The 19,616-nt window shown below is 49.9% G+C and overlaps 2 protein-coding genes across 2 annotated transcripts; one reads left to right on the top strand and one right to left on the bottom strand.

Annotated features, from left to right (window-relative positions):
- Positions 1–9,041: 9,041 nt before the first annotated feature.
- LOC122385150 (multiple epidermal growth factor-like domains protein 11) lies at positions 9,042–12,474 on the top strand. The gene is made up of 2 exons (XM_043373220.1): positions 9,042–9,245; positions 10,099–12,474. Exons 1-2 carry the CDS (start codon positions 9,210–9,212, stop codon positions 11,893–11,895), a joined length of 1,833 nt encoding a protein of 610 aa, XP_043229155.1. The 5' UTR covers positions 9,042–9,209; the 3' UTR covers positions 11,896–12,474.
- A 1,389-nt stretch (positions 12,475–13,863) lies between these two features.
- Positions 13,864–16,435, bottom strand: LOC122385152 (multiple epidermal growth factor-like domains protein 10). Its single transcript, XM_043373221.1, has 2 exons — positions 16,392–16,435; positions 13,864–15,998 (listed from the first exon to the last, which is right to left on the bottom strand). The coding sequence occupies exons 1-2, from the start codon at positions 16,422–16,424 to the stop codon at positions 14,181–14,183; spliced, it is 1,851 nt and encodes a 616-aa protein (XP_043229156.1). The 5' UTR covers positions 16,425–16,435; the 3' UTR covers positions 13,864–14,180.
- Between the last annotated feature and the right edge of the window lie 3,181 nt (positions 16,436–19,616).

Genomic DNA, 19,616 nt, shown 5'->3' on the forward strand with positions numbered 1-19,616 from the left:
GCAGAGCACAACATATCTATTAGTACAACTGATGTACTAAAGTAATGTCAGCAATCGACAAGCTTTATGCTTAAACATTGCCTTCGCTCATGACCAAAAAGCATCAATCCTAGCTATTTACTCTTGGGAAGGACAGTGCAAGGTTACTGTACATACCTACATGTGCAACGACTAACGAATGCAAGTGTACAATATCTTTACGAGTGAAGTTGGGAAGCAGGTTTTCACGAATACATCTTCAATGAAAATGATAGCGTAACGGGCGTTGTTTTGCTTTTTGTCAAGATTCTCTAGACTTCTTACAGTTTTCCGATCTGAAGAAAATTAATGTAAAATAGTGCTTATATTTCCAGGCAACGTTTCGTTGACATAGCCGTTAACATCTTCAGCCGTGCACATAGTATTGTATGCATATAATATTTTTATGATATATCAAGTCCATCCGGGGATGTAGTTTCAGCTACACACAAAGGTATACAAGCCTGTCGTATTTAGTCCGGCTTTCCGTTATTCACTCGGCTAAGGATGGCCCGCGATAGTGTCTAGCGGAAACAGTCGGCATGGTGCTTTGGCGTTATCAGGAAAGTTCAAAGGTGAAAAGTCTGTTGTTTGAACGAATGTCAGACATGACAAAGGATTTGATTTTAATGTGTGCTCAAAACTCCAAAAGATACAGAGCAGAGCCTGCATGAAAGCATGGTTTGAATGCGAGCAATGAGCATGTAGAGCCTTTCAGCGATCATAAAAAGACGAGGGTCGTTTACGGGCACCAATAAAACGCTATGTTAATTGAGCGAGCGTTTGATTAGTAGACATTATTCCAACTTCCATGGGTTCGAAATTGAGGAAAGTCCAGCATTATCACTTTGGAGAAGCAAAAAAGTCAAATAAAGTTACATTGCTCCGGCATACAACTTCGAAATTCGACAATCAAAAACAGCTAGAGTGATGTGTTCTGTGACTTTTATAACAGCAAAGCGCGAGTTATAAGCGCGTAACCGTCGGAGACCATCCCAAACATGGGTTAATTTCGATGGATTTTAACTTACGTCTCATGAAGATGATGATTCACTAGGCAGCATTTCAAACAACGTCAGCATGCGGCAACTTGCACTGGGTTCTTTGCACTCTCTTGCTGGCTTGCAGGCTGGCAAACATATCGCAAGAGAGCAGCCATAGCCCATAACACACTTACATGGAATATGTACTGATGTGCCTATGACATCAGTGTTACAATATGCACCACCTCACCTGCCGTTGCTCCTGGTGTCCCCTGTCGCATCTTGCCGTACACCAGGGCACCCCCGATTGTCCCGGGCACCCCTGAGTGTCCCGCGCGGGCACCCCGGAGTGTCCCGCGCACCCCTGAGTGTCCCGCGCACCCCTGAGTGTCCCGCGCACCCCTGAGTGTCCCGCGCGGACGGAGGTGGGCGGGACTCGCTGCCGCCGCGGCGCGGGCGAACCGCGGGACCGACATTTGTCGCCGAGGCCCCGCCTACTTTCTCCACCTGACGCCGTGCGGTGTCTCATGAGCCGTGTTGACACCTTTAACCGTGCACATACCGTACGTCGGGTGGCCGCCGGTCCGGCTGGTTATGAAAGTGGATGCGACATTTTCGCGGCGGTATATAACCTGTGGTGACCTGGCAATGGCCACTTCGGAGTGCGAACTGACATCAGTGCCATGAAGAGGTCTACTCAGCTCCTTTGGATCGTTCTGGTGAGCCAAGATGTGACTTACATGATGACCCGCTGTTTTGGTGTATTGTACAGTGTATATCGCTTGAAGTATATATCTTTTACATTTTGAAAAACAAATCCAGCAAGCATTGTGACAATCTATTTTTTAGAATCTTATCAGCAAAACTGCTCTTCGAAAAAAAATTGATACCGGTGCGTCCATGTAGTTACCTTTGAAAATTTATCAGATCAATACAATCGATAGTAGAAATGTTTTTGCTGCGCGCCACCAACGGTGGCGAGCATATTAGATATTATATATTATTAGCATATTAGAAATGTCTATACCTAACTGTCCCTCAATGTGTCCTCAGGTGGCGGCGGCGGCCGGCAGTGTTGCCGCGGCCTCCTCTGCCGACCAGCCCGCCCCGGTGGTCGATCAGGGGCCCTCCGAGGTCGCTAAGGATGGAGAAGAGACCACCTCTGGCGGACGCAAGGGACGCTTCTTCGCCAACTTCCTGCACCTGCTCGGCCTGGGAACGAAGGAGACTCCGGTGGCCGCGGCGGCGCCGACCACGCTGGTTCAGCCGCAGCCCGTCACGCTCAACGTGCAGCGACCGCTCCACATCAAACCCGTCATTGTGCTCAAGACCCACCAGCCGAAACCCGAGCCGCTTGTCGTCGGAACGCCATCGCACTACGTTGAAACGCCCTGCACGGTAGGTAAACACTGAACAGGTTAAGAAAATTGATTTGGCGGCTAATAGTCTTATAAGCATTCTAATCTCCTTTCTTGAAAATATGCAAAGATATCTTTTTCGAACCCCTAAACCTAATATCAATATGTGCGACGTGGTTCGCCATGCCGGAATATTTTCTGTTACAGTGTGCAAGCTCTGCTGCTGGTTACCTTCTCGGTGATGTCCGCGTTCGCGTTGATATTATTTATGTCCAAAGCCATTAACAAAGAAGTCCCTCGAACGTGCCACGTCTCCCTGAGTTGACCCATCTCTGTTCTCCGCAGGGCGCCCACTGTCCCGAGTGCAGCGATCACGCGCCCTGCCACAGCGGCTACTGCCTGGCCGGTCACTGCGTGGCCTGCCTGTGGGACGCCCACTGCGGCAGCGGCTACCAGTGCGCCTCCAGCGTCTGCGTTCAGATCCCCGTTCTGACGCCGGTCCTGCCTCCAGTTGAGTGCACTCAGGACGAGCACTGCTACGACGGAGGCAGCTACAAGAACCGCTACCGCAAGAGCTGCGTCAACAACCACTGCGTTGATCTCTATGATGGCGACCACGGTGGAGACAGGTGCACCAAGTACTCTGGATGTCAGGGAGGACACTACTGCTCAGATGGGGTCTGCAAGCCGTTCGTTCCCGAATGGATGCCGTGCTCGGTGGCCGAGAGCTGCCAGTCCAACAGCTGCCTGCAGGGAAAGTGCGCCGAGTGCTCCCAGTGGAAGCCGTGCCCCTCCGGACAGTTCTGCGACCACGGACACTGCAAACGTCCCGGCCATACAGGAGACAGCTGCTGGCTCAGTCTCCAGTGTAAGTCCCACATCTGCTGGCACGGCGCTTGTGCCGACTGCGCCCACCACAGCGACTGCAAGGCGGCAGGCGAGTTTTGTGACAAGGGCCTGTGCAGGGCGATGCTCGGATTTGGAGACAAGTGTTCCAGCAACAGCCACTGCATGTCGAATATCTGCGACAGGAGCTCCCGAAGGTGCGTCGACTGCAAGACCTCGGCCAGCTGCGACAGCAACTCGTTCTGCAACGCCGACTTCAAGTGTACGCGAAGAGGCGTATTCAACGACCAATGCGTAAGGGACCAACACTGTGAATCGAATCTGTGTGGCCCCAAGAACAAGTGCGTAGAGTGCAAGCGCAAACGGGACTGCAGGGACAACTCAGACTTCTGCGACGTGGAAGAGGGACGCTGCATGAGAAAGAAGACCCTCGGCCAGACGTGCGACCGAAGTGAGGAGTGTGTCGACCAGCTGACCTGCAGCACCACCACCAGAAAGTGCGTCCGGTGCCAGATCAACAGCCAATGTCCCGACAGACAGCGCTGCGACAGCGCCCTCGGCATGTGCGTGCCCAAGAACGACCTGAATCAGAACTGCGTGGGCGACTCCGACTGCCGGAGCGGCTTCTGCGGCCCGGAGAACACCTGCGTCATGTGCCGCGCCAACGTCATGCCCACCACGTGTCCGACCAGCAGGGAGTTCTGCTCGCGCCAGGGCATGTGTCTGCCCGGTAACGTCCGCGCCGGCAGGATGTGTCTCTCGGGCGAGAGTGCCCAGTGCGCGCGCGGCCTGATCTGCACTAACCGGGTGTGTGAGGTGCCTCAGAACAGCGGCCAGACCACCCAGCGGCCCGGCACGAGCAGCTCCATTTCGGCTCCGAGGCCGGGCGTCAGTCCGCCGACGCCGGCCACCCCCACCCCGCCTACGTTCCGGCCCACCTTCCCCACGACCACTCCCCCTGGCACCGGCAGCTCCGTCTCACCGGACTTCAACCAGCCCAACCCCGGAAACAGGCCGAACCCCGGAAACAGGCCGAACCCTGGAAACCAACCCAACCCTGGAAACCAGCCCAATTTTGGAAACCAACCCAACCCTGGAAACCAGCCCAATTTTGGAAACCAGCCCAACCCTGGAAACCAGCCCAATTTTGGAAACCAACCCAACCCTGGAAACCAGCCCAATTTTGGAAACCAACCCAACCCTGGAAACCAGCCCAATTTTGGAAACCAACCCAACCCTGGAAACCAGCCCAATTTTGGAAACCAGCCCAACCCTGGAAACCAGCCCAATTTTGGTAACCAACCCAACCCTGGAAACCAGCCGAACCCTGGAAACCAACCCAACCCTGGAAACCAGCCCAACCCTGGAAACCAGCCCAACCCTGGAAACCAGCCCAACCCTGGAAACCAACCCAACCCCGGAAACAGGCCTGGAAGCAGACCTAACCCTGGTAACAGACCTAACCCTGGAAACCAACCCAACCCCGGAAACCAACCCAACCCTGGTAACCAACCCAACCCTGGAAACCAGCCCAACCCTGGAAACCAGCCCAACCCTGGAAACCAGCCCAACCCTGGAAACCAGCCCAACCCTGGAAACCAGCCCAACCCTGGAAACCAGCCCAACCCTGGAAACCGACCCGTCACCATTACACTCCCCACCGGTCAGCTTCCTCTCCCCGGCGGCGGCCAGATTCAATTCCCGGGCGGCCAGATTCCGCTGCCGAATCTCATCAATAACCTGTCGAACCTTGGTCAGCTAGGGCTGTCCACATTACCGCAGCAACAGCAAGGACGCAAATAGACGAATCACATGCATCCGTACCACGCTGGCAGGTAGATGGAAACGGCGGATGCTGCAGACACCCAGTGGGAGGGTTAAGTGCTCTGTGCTAGCCCAAAGTGTATATTATGGGATGTGTTAGGGGCAAACATCGATCAAGTGTACTTCGATTGCTATACGAAAGCAAAGGTATAGTCACCATTTTTAGAAATATTTACTGTTCTCGGCTCTAATGGTATCATATCATTTGAAAAAAAAAAAAACAGTAAAAAGATCAAAAACAGGAAGTAAATGAAATTCACTTAGCAGGGTTCGCAGCCACATCATATCAGCCCACTTACACCCTTGCATGCCAGCGGAACAAGCTTCATACCAAATGCTCGCTTTTTGTTTTGTTTTCTTGTTTATATAGTGTGTGCCTGTGTCGTCCATTACGTAGCGCCAATATGGAGGGATACGGGTCATTGTTCTGTGGTTGGCGTCTTTGTTGTGTTGTTGCGCATTGGAGAGGAACAATGTATGTTGCAGTGTGGCACGAAAATAAACCGTTCGACCGGAATGAGCTTCATTTTTTAATGAGACAGAAATGCTGATCTAAGTCCTCACGCTTTCATGAGGTTGATGAAAAAGCCTTTGCTCATACTAAATAGAAAAATGACGAAAAAACAATTATATAAAAGAGACTGATATTTCACCCTTGTGGCTTCGAGCAAAATGATTCCATAGCTTTGCAAAAACAACTCAATGTAAATAACACAGTTTCGGTATATAATTACTGAAAAGTATATATATATATATATATATATATATATATATATATATATATATATATAATACATGTTTGTGTAAAAATGACAGCATAACGGGCGTTTGTTTGCTTTTTTGCCAAGTTCTCTAAACTTCGTACGATCTTCTTGCCATCTGCTTCAAATTCATGTAAAATTGTGCCTATATTGTCGGGTAACGTTTCGTTAATATCACCATTAACATCTTCACCCATACAAAACAGACACAATAACACCAAATATAACATTCGTCTCGTCTCGAAAATCGCAAGGAATGAGTTTCCTATTGACACGGATCTAATTCAATTTGATGTAGCACTTTAAAGTACAAACGCACATGATCATTGCAATGGCACCTCTCGCGATTACATTTTCAGCGCAAATATACGGACACTCTACGTACATATTCATTATACACCGACACACATTTCGCATACACAAACATTCAGTTACATCATTCGGTTACAATCATCGGTTCAGTTACATTCAGTTACAATCATCAGACAAGCCACACATGTTTCAATGACAGTTTCGCATGCATTCGGTCTACACATAATCAACTAGCACACAAGTCTAAAACCTAAGTGCTACCTATCTGGGCGCCAAGGGTCTTCCATCGTATAAGGACAGAGTACCCGTCATGTTCATTTGACGGTTGATAGCTGGGTCTCTATCCCTGATGAAGACGGCTTCAAGAATCGCAAGCTTATGTTTTTTGGGACATCTAGCTATGATGCTGGTATTGTTAACTATCATGCTGCGAGTGAGTTTGCGAGTCTATTATCTATATGCGAGTCTATTATATATATAATAGACTACAAAAGCAATATTCCTAAATAAACTGTGAGAAGTGAGAACTTTTGCGACTTGGCGCTCACCGCTCCAAGAATTCTTGGAGCGGTTATACCTACGTTAACGTAGGTATAAGCCACTTGATTTTTGTTGTTCTAAGACATGCAGGATTTTCGACAAATATCGATAAAGAAACCCAAAGCAGACCTGAAGCCAGGCCAAAGCAGCTGGTGGGTGCCACCTCCTGACTTTTTCACGATTGCTCGGAGCGCTAACCACGGAGAGAGTTGAAAGACGGCATACCTAACATTTCACTCTAGCCAAATCTTGTAACACCAACCACATTTTCGGGCCCGGGCAAGTCACTGATATTGTATGTGAGCCGCTGCGTGATCCTAAAACTTTGCAAAGCAACGGCCTTAGTACACAGAAGGTATTTCACAGAATGATGAAGCTTATAGGACTGACCTCCCTGCACCCTCATATCATTTACATCTTGGATTTTTCCTGGGGTCTCCTGAGGTCAGGAGTCCAGGATGGTCACGTTATCACAATTTTAAGTAAGTGAGGGAAATTTAGAAACTGTTATTTTAACGTCAGAAATAATCTTAAGGCGTTCTCACACTCTTGGCACGACTTTTGGCCAGGCTTTCGTCGTGGCAGATCGTGCCATTTTGGAGCACAAACTGGGAGACTCCCGCGTCATTCACGACTGTCGACTAGCTCACGCATAGTACACGAGGAGTTCATGGTGATTTGACGAATAGTTCACGAATGAGCATGCGTCAGTGTCCACAATGCACAAACTGGCGCTATGAGTTCACGCATAGTTTAATCGCATAGTTTGCGCATAACGTGCACATTTTCCGCATGTTGGCACGACGAGTTCCCGTATCACGTAATTCGTGAAGGCTGGGGCACGCCATATAAAAATGAGAGCTTCCTTTTCTGGATTTAGCGTCATGTTTTCATTCTTAATCATGGTTATTCAAAGTTATTAGCTTTTGATGCCCTGCGGAGGAGACAACATGCTGAATGCCAGAGACACAAGTATTGCAGAGAAGAGAAGATGTCCATACCTGGCAGCTGCTCTATAGTCATTATATAAGAAGAGCAGGAAAGGTTGGAGGAGAATAGCAAAAAAGGCATCCTCACATCAAAGAAAGGCTCAGAAAAACGTTGGTCAGGAACTCGTAGACCAGAAGTCGCGAGATTGCCAGTATTATGCCAGTATCAATAGGTATTACTGTCCAGAAATGTAGTATGACAGCCCAGTTCAGTCCATTGGAATGGCGAGCAGTGTCCAGGAAGACCCCACACCGACACGAGCGCCACTCTCAGGCAGTAGTCGTGAACTGTTCGTGAAATCATCGTGAACTGCGCGTGTCATGCACAAACTATTCGCAATGTGCGTAAAGAAGTCGTAAACTATTCGTGCCATCAATGCGTGAAGAATACGTGATAACATACCGTGTCAGCGGGAATGTACGGCCGTGTTGCGATATCCATCATTTCGTGAGCATGTCGCGAACCACTCGTGAATTCGATTTGAGATGACCATGTGCAGCGTGACAGACGTGGTATGGCGCGTATCGTCACGCACTGGCACGCATCCTCCTGCATCGACATGACGAATTCACAATGATTTCACGAATAGTTTGCGCTTAGTTCTCTCCTTGGTCGCGGATTTTTATCGTGAACAAAATTTTGAACATTTCAAAACCCTCGCTCATACACGGCACGCAGTAACTACGGCGTTGCGAGTTCTTCACGTCAGTGAACGACTATGACTACTGTACTGTAGTTTGCGCGCTAGTAAAGCCCCATATGTTCCTCGAAGCTTTTCGTCAATAGCTCTCGATCAAATTGAGCTAGAGAGTCGCAAAATCCATTCGTATATGGACTAAAATATACCTTCCAAATCGGAAGTAAAATGTAATGCAACGCACCTGGGAATTTCGAACATGGTGGCACCAAAATCGCTGCTCTGCGACCATTTAGGGCGAGCTCATTCACCAAAAACTGGATTCCTGCCTAGGGGTTTTGACCTGACCTCAGAAATCACAGGCTGACCTGAGACCTTAAAATCGGGCATCAGTCACAGGATCACAAAACGGCGCACACACTCGCCTTTTCCGCGATGCTCTAGCTCAATTAGGGGCGAAATGGCAAAGAGGGTTTCATCTACCCACTCCCCCACCCTCGGTCAAAATCATGCAGGATACCACTATTGATCTCGTCTTCATGATTACTAGTTACACACGTGTTTTTCGTTACTTTGCAACCCTCATGGATAAATGCAACCCTCATGGATAAAAAAGACGTTCATACCGTACGAGCCTCAAGTAGAGACAGCACAAAGGACAACAGCTTTAGTATACTTATGCACATATGCACCCCACCGCCACATCCGGACATTCCTGCCCAAATGCAAAACTGTGTAAAGATGCACGTGCTACCTGCTATGCTTTCTCTATGGACCGGCGAACCGAAGCGCGTAAGACGACATGCTACTTAACTACCGTTTTAAGGCTGCCTCTAGTAGGGCCAGTTCTGAAAGTAGTCTCACGGCTGATTTATACAGGTATATAACGCGCGGCGGACCTCGGTAGCACATCATCTGTGCCTGCACCGCCGACTGCAGTATGAAGACGCTCCACCTGCTGTGCGCCGCCGCCCTGGTAAGTACAGGTCTTCTGAAATGACCTCAGCACAAACAACCTAACGTCTGGAATGCATCGCTATTTGGTTAACTAACAGATCTGCCTACATACCGTGCAGCTTTAGAATGCGTGGAATAATGTGTTTGCAACGAACCCAGTGCACTTCAGCAATCAGACAGAGCTTTGATGTGAAGCTTTGTGTGAGAAAATTCCCTTAAATGCACGCGGGCCATATATGCATATTTAATACCTATCCAGGTGTAGTCAGTAAAGTTAGTGAACTAATAAAGATAAGAATGCAACTCAAAAGCATGCCAGATATTCTAGAGCCATACGGAGAGATTACACCTTTCCATTATGCAAAGTTAAATTAATAAAATGTAGGGCAGCGCATGGTCACAATGCATCCGAGGTGACAGTTGCAATAGGCTTGGCAAGATGCCAATAAGAAAACATGCTTCTTTGGCTCGGAAAAATATATCTTAGTTTGAAGACAAGTGAAGTTTGTTTATTGCTCGCCATGATTTTTTTTTCATATAGGTATGTCAGCGTATCTGTCTTGAGAGTGCCGCTTGCAATGCAAAGGCTTCGTGCATATAGTCATCTTGCGAATTCTAAAAATTGGAGATTTTATTATAAAATAATATCAATTTTTTAGGGATTGCTGCATATCGAAGAAAGCTCTCAAATAACCATGCATAATGCAACGCATTCGCCATGCATCCTTAATATCTAGAGACACGTCTACACATAGGTACTCGTATGTTCACCAGCCAAATGATACGCCACGTAGTCATACACGTACAAAACATGAGTTCAGGTGACATACTGCATCTATCTAACAGACATATTCCTATGCTCTCCTCTCCAGGTGGTGGCTGCCGCTGGCAGTGCCGCGGGAGCCGAGTCCGCCGACCCGCCGGCGGTCGACCAGGGGTCCTCCGAGGTCACCAAGGAGCGGGAGACAGGCTCAGGCCAGCGCAGGGGACGCTTCTTTGCCTCCTTCTGGAATCTACTCGGCTACAATGAGGAGAAGGAAGAGACCAAAGTGGAAACTGTTCCCGTTCCTGTTTCCGTGGCAACGGTGCAAACTGCTCCCAAACCCATCCATATCAACCCAGTCATCGTCCTGAAGCAGGAGCATCTAACGGCGGCGCTACCCAAACCAGTAATCGTCCAGTCTGCCCCTCCGAAGCCCATATTTGTTCAGCCTGCCCCTCCGAAGCCCATATTTGTCCAGCCAGCCCCTCCCAAGCCCGTGTATACGCCGCCAGTCCACCCGGAGCCCGTGTACGCGCAGCCAGCACATCCGAAGCCAGTGCATCCTCAGCCCGCCACTCCTGTCATCCAACACGGCAACGACGGGTGCAAGACTGATTATCAGTGCCCCAAGGGTTCCTACTGCTTCTCCTACAACTGCGTCCAGTGCATAACTGACGAGCACTGCTCCGCTGGTGGCCGGCACAGTCGTACCTACCAGAGGCGGTGCGAGCACAACCGCTGCGTGGACATCTGGCAGGACGACGTCGTGAAGTGCACCAAGTACTCGGCGTGTCCCGATGGCCAGTACTGCTCCGCAGGAAAGTGCACGCCCTTCGTGCCCGAGTGGATGCCGTGCTCGGTGGCCGAGAGCTGCCAGTCCAACAGCTGCCTGCAGGGAAAGTGCGCCGAGTGCTCCCAATGGAAGCCGTGCGCGGCCGGACAGTTCTGCGACCACGGTCACTGTAAGTCGCCGGGTAAAACGGGAGACAGCTGCTGGCTCAGCTTCCAGTGTCAGTCGCACATCTGCTGGCAAGGCCTCTGCGCCGACTGCGCCCACCACAGCGACTGCAGGAACGCAGGAGAGTTCTGTGAGAAAGGCCAGTGCAAGTCCCTTCTTGGGTACGGCGAGAAATGCTCCGAGAACAGCCAGTGTGCGTCCAGAATCTGTGACAGCATCACGGGCCAGTGCGTTGACTGCAGGAACTCACTGACCTGTCCTGACAACAGCTTCTGTAGCACCGGCTTCAAGTGCGTGCGCAAAGGCATGTTCAAGGATGCGTGCACGTCAGACAGCCAGTGCCTGTCAAGAAGATGCGGACCCAAAAACACTTGCGTTCAGTGCAACCGTCTGCAAGACTGCAACAGCAGCACTCACTTCTGCGACATCTCCTTAGACGGAGCGTGCACGCCGCTGAAGCGAGTCGGACAGATCTGCGACGCGAACGAGCAATGTCTGGCACCCCTGACGTGCAGCCCAAGCACCAACAAGTGCGTCCAATGTCAAATCAACAGTCAGTGTATGGACAGTCAGCGCTGCGACAACACCCTGGGCATGTGTGTGGCCAAGTCTATCCTCGGTGACTCCTGTGTGGGAGACTCGGACTGCCAGAGCGGGGTGTGCGGCATCGTGTCCAACCAGTGCGTCCAGTGCCGCGCCGGTGTGGTCGGGTCCTGTCCCGCCACCTCCTTCTGCACCGTTGATGGCACCTGTGTGCCCACCAGCGTGCCACTGAACGGCGCGTGTCCCTCGGGGCAGAACGAGCAGTGCGCCGTCGGTCTGGTGTGCACAAACCTCGTGTGCAGATCTCCGACATCGGTCATTGACCCGTCACAGACCACCTCACCCAACACCCCCACCCCTGCCGCGTCCGGCCCGTTCCAGGCCCGATCCTTCGGACGCCGCTGAGAGGTCATGCAACTAGTCGACGGAGATTCAGGAGGGTCGAGCAACCAGAGGCGATCAGATGACTAGAAAACTGCTAAAAGTAAATGTAAATGTAAATGGTATAAGTGGAAGGCCGACACCTTTGGTGTTGCGATTGCTTTTAAAGAAAAACGATTTGCACTGTAGCGATGTATTTCATAGCGTTGTTCAGCTTCACGGTCACTCTATTCGTGGTAGCATATCCTCGTCATGATGGCTCACTGGTTGCAAATGACCCTCCAAACTCTGTTGCTGATTTGCCCCTGTTCGTTATTTGTTATTATTAATCGGTATTTAAAGGCGATACACGTATGATTGCCACTACGAACACCTAAGTTGGCGTAACGTCCTTCCTTGGACACAAGGACGACTGTGAAATATATTGTTGAGTTTATATGTTGACGTTGTTTCCGTATGTTTTGTTGTTTTCGTTGTTTGGTGGAAGTTGTTACATCACGTGAATGTTGTTTTGTTATGTGTCTGTGCTGCCTTACATGTTGTATAGTCACGTTTGGCAAAATAAATGCATGTCCCTTACACACTAGTATCTTCTGCTTCATGGCAAAACGGCAATCGTTTGAAAAGCAAGTCACAACTAATAGATAGCGGTAAAGCTGACATAAAGAGTTTCTCATATGGCTATAAAGTGTCCATCACGTTTTATGTATGCTATCATCGGTGCATCGCACATTTTATCAGACTTGAGCTGGACTTATCGTCAGATACAAATACGGAACCTTAAAGTATAACTCATTGAGTCTGATAATTTCATGCAGCCCAATTTCCTTACTGAAACAGCTCGCAAAGACTGGATTGAGGGAACCAAACAATGTACTGCATCGTCCTGAATGTTTACTAAGCGACACCCAGCAGCAAAGCTCCAAATTTAGGTGAGACATGCTCGTAAATCAATGAATGGATTTCTGCCTTGAGCCAGTCCTCCACTACATGTTTCTTTTTCTCCCACCAGACCGTGGTGAGCTGTTTAGCGTACTCCTTGGACGGCGATCCCAGAAACTGGTCGAGCGCTCCCAGCAGACCGTCCAGCCGCACCTCCACCTCGATGTCCGGCAGGCTGACGGCTATGCTGGTGTCTCGAGGGATGACAGTCCACTTCTTGTTCTTAAACTGCAGGTCCAGTAAAGTCTCCAGCCTTGCGTACGGCCTGATCAGCTCAATATGAGGCCGCCCCGTTAGGGAAAAGCATGTCAATTTGCCGAAAAAATGCGTACAGTGACGAATCTGCCCACGAGCAGTGAGGTTTAGTGACGGCCAAGTGACATTAAACTCAAGCCTGAGGGCAGAGCTTTTGGCATCGACGATCCTTAGGTGGTGAATTTCGTACCCAGAAAGACCATTCACCCGAGTCTCATTAATCCACCAGTCGACACTCGATTTGTTCACTTGGCTCATGTTCTTCAGGTGGACGGGTTCATACTTTCTCTTGATCATGTCGCGCCCCGTCTCCAGCAGGTTTGTGAGACACCTGCCCAGCGACTCGGGACTGGAGATGATGCATCCATCGCTGAAGCAGACGACCGAAAACATCACCACGATCACAGTTACACGGCTCGCCATGGCGGCACGCACTCCGGACCGGGCAGCGGCGCACGACACAGAGATGGCTCCGGCGTGGTGTCGGCGCCGCGTCCGGCCCCTCAACTGGTCAGACTAAATGTCAGCAGAGCTTCACCGTGTTCACGACAGACAACGGAGCGACGCAAAGGTCACAGAGTGAGCGCAATGACCTTTGGTCACTGTGTGAGCTAGTGAACGTGACGCGGCAGCCACGCCGCTCGTGGCCCGAACACGTGGGGTTTGTAGAACCTAAAAATAAGGATCTTGGCTTTCGCTGTTCTTTTGTGTAAGTAAATGAGGCGGGTTCCCCTGATTGGTATTGTATCTTACAATAGTGAATGAACTAAAGAGGCAAGTGCATTTTTGTAAGGTATATTTTGTTGCATGCAAACACAGTCTACGACACATAAATCCGAAAAAGATCAACAAATAGCAATAACAACGCTCCAAGCCCCAATGGATATCAACAAGAACAAACAACAAAAGGGACGAATCACGATCAGTAGCAAAAACAAACAGGTTTCAAGGAAAACAGCTCACTCGTCAACTTCGGCATGTCAGTAGCTGATTGCAGCAGTCACAATTGCATAGCTTGCCTGTCCTGTGATCCTAGCTCAGTTTCAAAGCACTGCTGATGGGTGGCACACTCCTGTCACCGACGTTTACTCCCGCCACCGTGTAGCCCTTCCTCAGCTGCGTCCAAAGGATCGGGCGGGGGCCGGGACGGTCGCGGTGACAGTCGGAGTGGTGAGAGTGACCGTCGGTGACGGGTTGATGGCCGTCACCGGGCTGGTGCACACGCGGTTGGTGCACACCAGACCGGCGGCGCACTGTACGTTCTGTCCCGAGAGGCAGGCACCGTTCAGCGGCACGTTGGCCGTCAGACAGGCGCCCTCGAGGGAGCAGAACTGTCCCAGAGTGCAGCCGCCGAGTGTGCCGGCCGGCAGTCCGGCGCGGCACTGGACGCAGGTGTCGGACACGCTGCTGCACACACCGCTCTGACAATCGGCGTCTCCCACACAGGAGTCACCCAGGACAGACTTGGCCACGCACATGCCGAGGGTGTTGTCGCAGCGCTGACCGCTCAAACAGTCCGTGTTGAACAGGCACTGCACGCACTTGTTGGTGACGGGACTGCACGTCAGACTCGGCAGACACTGTTCGGTGGTGGAGCAGATCTGTCCGGCACGACCCAGAGGCGTGCACGCGCCGTCCACGAGGTCGCAGAAGTGCGTGGTGCTGTCACAGTCTTGCACCCGGCTGCACTGCACACATCTGTTCTTGGGCCCGCATTTGTTGGACAAGCACTGGTTGTCGGACGTGCAGACGTCCCTGAACATCCCCTTGCGCACACACTTGAGGTCGGCGCTGCAGAAACTGTTGTCAGGGCAGCCCAGCGAGTTGACGCAGTCGACACACTGCTGTGTTTTGCTATCACAGATTCTGGACACGCACTGGCTGTTCTCAGAACATTTGTAGCCGTATCTGAGGAGGGACTTGCACCGGCCCTTGTCGCAGAACTCACCGGCGTTCTTGCAGTCGCTGTGGTGGGCGCAGTCGGCGCAGAGGCCTTGCCAGCAGATGTGAGACTTGCACTGGAAGCTGAGCCAGCAGCTGTCTCCCGTTTTACCCGGGGACTTACAGTGTCCGTGGTCGCAGAACTGTCCGGCCGCGCACGGCTTCCACTGGGAGCACTCGGCGCACTTTCCCTGCAGGCAGCTGTTGGACTGGCAGCTCTCGGCCACCGAGCACGGCATCCACTCGGGCACGAAGGGCGTGCACTTTCCTGCGGAGCAGTACTGGCCATCGGGACACGCCGAGTACTTGGTGCACTTCACGACGTCGTCCTGCCAGATGTCCACGCAGCGGTTGTGCTCGCACCGCCTCTGGTAGGTACGACTGTGCCGGCCACCAGCGGAGCAGTGCTCGTCAGTTATGCACTGGACGCAGTTGTATGAGAAGCAGTAGGAGCCCTTGGGACACTGGTAATCAGTCTTGCATCCGTCGCTGCCGTGGTGGATGACAGGAGTGGCTGGCTGAGGATGTACTGGCTTCGGATGTGCTGTTTGCGCGTACACGGGTTTTGAAGGGGCTGGCTGCGCGTACACGGGCTGTGAAGGGGCTGGCTGCACATAAACAGGCTTCGGAGGAGCCGGCTGCACATAAACAGGCTTCGGCTGCACTGGCTGCACGAGCGTCGGCTTCGTCTCTATAACTGGCTGCACGATTATCCGCTTCGGCTTGGGCTGTGCTGGCTTCACGACAATGACGGGGCTGATATGAATTGGCCTGTGAACATTCTGCACGTGGGGGACAGGCACATCAACGACCTTCTTTTCCTGCTTCAGTCCTAGGAGGCTCAAAAAGTTGGCGAAGAAGCGTCCCTTGCGTTCGCCAGAGGTGGTCTCTTCTCCATCCTTGGCGACCTCGGAGGGCCCCTGATCGACCACGGGGGCGGGCTGGTCGGCAGATGAGGCCGCGGCAGCACTGCCAGCGGCAGCCACCACCTGAGAAAGGAAAAGGCAGGGGTTAGTTGTTTTCTTTATTCGTAAATGAATGAAATTAGAGCCATACTTGTCGTAAAACTCAGGGAACAACCAACAAATAGCAGAGTGAATCGATAAACATTTATGTTTATTGTCAATCTTTTTTGTTTGTTTGTTTTTTTTTTTGCCGAAATAAAATGGCATATTGTCATATTAAACGTAGTCTGAAAACTGTACAGAAATGCAGTACGACAAATCGATTAAGCGCTACCTCTGCGACAGGTAAATAAAGTCGGAAGCGCATGAAAGCCTACAGTGTGCTGCAAAATGAACTATTATACACATAGATCACACAATAAGCACCGTAACGACCAAATGAAACGGAATGCTGCAAACTTTGATTTAGTCACTCACCAGCACTAGGCAAAGAAGCTGGAAGGGCTTCATGTTGCTGCTGCACTGGGAGTCAGTGCGATGAATGATCCAGCTCTCCTCGGAGAACGCTTTATACCCAGTTCAAATCAGCCGTACCCACTTTCAAAACCAGAACCGCCGCAATCAGTAACAGAAACGGAAGCTAAGCAGCGGAAGCCTCTTTGCGTGATGCGTTAAACGGCTTAGCAGTGGATGAGAAGAAAACGGTGCTGGTGGTCACGCACCTTAGGGGGTACGTGGGTAGGTCAGGCCGTGTTGGGGGCTCACACCCCGAGATTGCGCTAGTTGCTGAAGTCGGTCGTGTCTCTATGTACTTTCGATGAAGGTGGCGGCGGTCTTGCCTGAGAGTGGTCAAAGCAAGAGATGGGTGAGTTTATGCATACTGATACATCTTTGGATTAAATATTGCTTTCGCTGCTCCAGCTTTGAAGAAAATAAAGCCAGTTACTGGTGCAATTGCTCCATAAACCATCAGTTACAATTTGAAATTCATTCCAAGCGACTTTCACAATACTGATACGAAATATATGCTTTTTATTTCTCGCTTACCATATAGCTTCGTTTAACCCTCGCCGGCCGAGGGGGGGGGCGGGTGCCGCCCCCCCCATAGGTTTTTTTCGCGATAGCTCCGAACACGCTGGCGATAGAGAGCTGAAACTTGGCATACCTGACCTTGGATCCAAGCCGCATCTTTTGACACCAACCGCATTTTTGGGTCAAGTCAGGTCACTGACCTATGACGTCATAAGTGAACCTCTGCACGGTCTTCAGATGTCGCAACTTCGCAACGCCCTCACTGCCAGAGAAGATGTCACAGGGAAATGAAACTTGCAGGATCTAGTATCCATTATGAGTCCCACAACTTGTAAATCTCGGATTTTTCCTAAAGGTCATATGAGGTCAGGTCATTTTCGTGACCTCACCATTATAAGTCAATGGGGAAAAATGAAAACTGCTATTCTGGCGCCGGGAACGATCTTCAACTATCTCAAGCACACAGAATCGTGATTTCATGCACTCCTTGCAAGGTTAGATGCGTCACTTTTGCAATGTTGACCTTGCGTGACGTCATTTATGACGTCATCAAGGTCATATTAGTTTTTCGTCAATAACTCTTGATCAAATTGAGCTAGCGAGTCGGGAAAGCCACCAATGGACTCAGGAAGACCTGCCGAATCGAATGATATGCGACATGACCTCTTTCGACCAACTTCGTGACCTGGGGGTGCTGACCTGACCTTGACCTGAGGTCAACACCCCAAGTTGACCTGACCCGGACAAAAAGTATATCATTCGACGCGCCTGAGCGAGAAGAACACGATGCTGCCAAAATCGGCGCTCTGCGGCCGTTTTTTGCGAAGTTATTCACCAAAAACTGAACCGTACCTTGGGGCACTTGACCTGACCTCAGAGGTCACCGGTTGACCTAGGTCCTTAAAATCGGGTACCAATCTCTGCGTCTTGTAACGGCGCACACGCTCGTTTTTTCCGCGACGCGCTAGCTCCACCAGGGGCGAAACGGCGAGGGGGGTCGTACCCGCCCCCTCCCCCTCGGCCGGCGCGTATGTAGAAAACCAATAGGTCCGGCGAGGGTTAACCCTATTAGTGGCAGGGGGGGGGGGGTGTTTTTATCCACCCCTCAGGTTTTTCGGGAATATCTCCGAAACCGCTGAAGCTACGATGCTGAAATTTTCTGACTTTTCCTAAAACTAAATTGGGCACATTCCCTGAAAATTTCAAGTTCATAACTTTACCAGGGGCGGCTCCAGAGCACTGGGAATTGGGGGTCCTATTCGTGAAGCGAGTCATTTGGGCGAAGATCACGATGCTGCACCAGTTTTACGAACAGTGAATGAAAGGTATCATGTGATAACATATACAGTTATTGTGCATCCTCTTTTGACACGTTTTTGCTATAATAGGCGGATCCAGGCGTCCAAAAAGGGGGGTTATGTTTTACCTCCCAACATAGGTGCCCTGACACCGCCTATGCATGACCAATACAATTGTAGTCGTTCTCTCATAAGAAAATTGTAACATAACAAGACCATTACCACCCTTTTTAGAAACAGTACCAACAAAAACCTTATTAACTATACTTTTTGTGTACCCCCAATCTCAATGATCTGTATCCGCCTATGATTTTTAAAAATGCATATTTTTAGGATCCATGTGAATTCCTGGTTCATTCTCTATCGATCGGCAAAAGTTGCGTTAAAGGGAGATAATGAGCTTTCTTTTTTCTTAAATAAAAATTACTCGACATCTATACTATTTCTACTGTAGTTTCTATAAAATATGAAAATTTCCTAGCACATTTTCGTATGTGAAAAAGGTTTTTATTTTTGCAAAAAAGAAGCAGTACTTGCAGTACTTGTAACACCCACCGAAATGCGTTGTCCTTCTCTATAAAAAAGTCGCAGTATATGGCGCTTTTGTTTCAAACAGCGACGCTTGGGTTTTTGTTTATGTTATCGCCTTGTCGTTGCTTGGTTGTAAGGATTCTAATTTGAATTAGAGTTAATTCGGTTTAGAATTAATTAGATTCTAATTCGGGGGTACATAGTGCCTACTCTTCTTTGTTTCCAACATTATTTTGCGCCACAAATGAACGGCATGCGCCAGAAACGCAGCCAAATCTTGCGAATGCGACTACGAAATTCATTATTTTGGCCTCAGAGCCTGAAGCGAAAAATACAAGCATATTTATTTCAAAAATACTTCAGGTTTGTCGAACGGTGTTATGAGAATTTTGATAACAGTACTGCATAAGTTTTTCAGTGATGCCGCAAAAGTGTTGTATCTATCTTCTTTTATTGTGCAGTCGGCGGGACCGATTCAAAATTGAGTCGTTGCTACTAAAATAGCAGCATATGGCGACAGATGATGAACAGGAAAAATAGTTGCGTAAATTTAGACATAAACCACCCCCAAACCATGAATATCTTTTGAAGGCACTATAGACGACCATTAACTAACTAGATGTGATGAAGATCAAATGTAATGAATACGCTCATTTTACAAAATTACATGCCAAAAAGTGATGTAAGTACTTATTCAACGGTCATTTTCAGCGCTCCCCGCTAACGTGACTTCAAGTTGAGATATTTGCGGCAAGGTACCGAATTGAGCAAAATGGTTTTAATTGACATTATAACTTGTTGTGTTTTGTCAGAAAATGGTCCTAACTCAGATTTTGTGGAA

Source organism: Amphibalanus amphitrite, unplaced genomic scaffold (assembly GCF_019059575.1).
Source record: "Amphibalanus amphitrite isolate SeventyFive unplaced genomic scaffold, NRLGWU_Aamphi_draft 000210F_arrow, whole genome shotgun sequence".
NCBI classification, from domain to species: domain Eukaryota; kingdom Metazoa; phylum Arthropoda; class Thecostraca; order Balanomorpha; family Balanidae; genus Amphibalanus; species Amphibalanus amphitrite.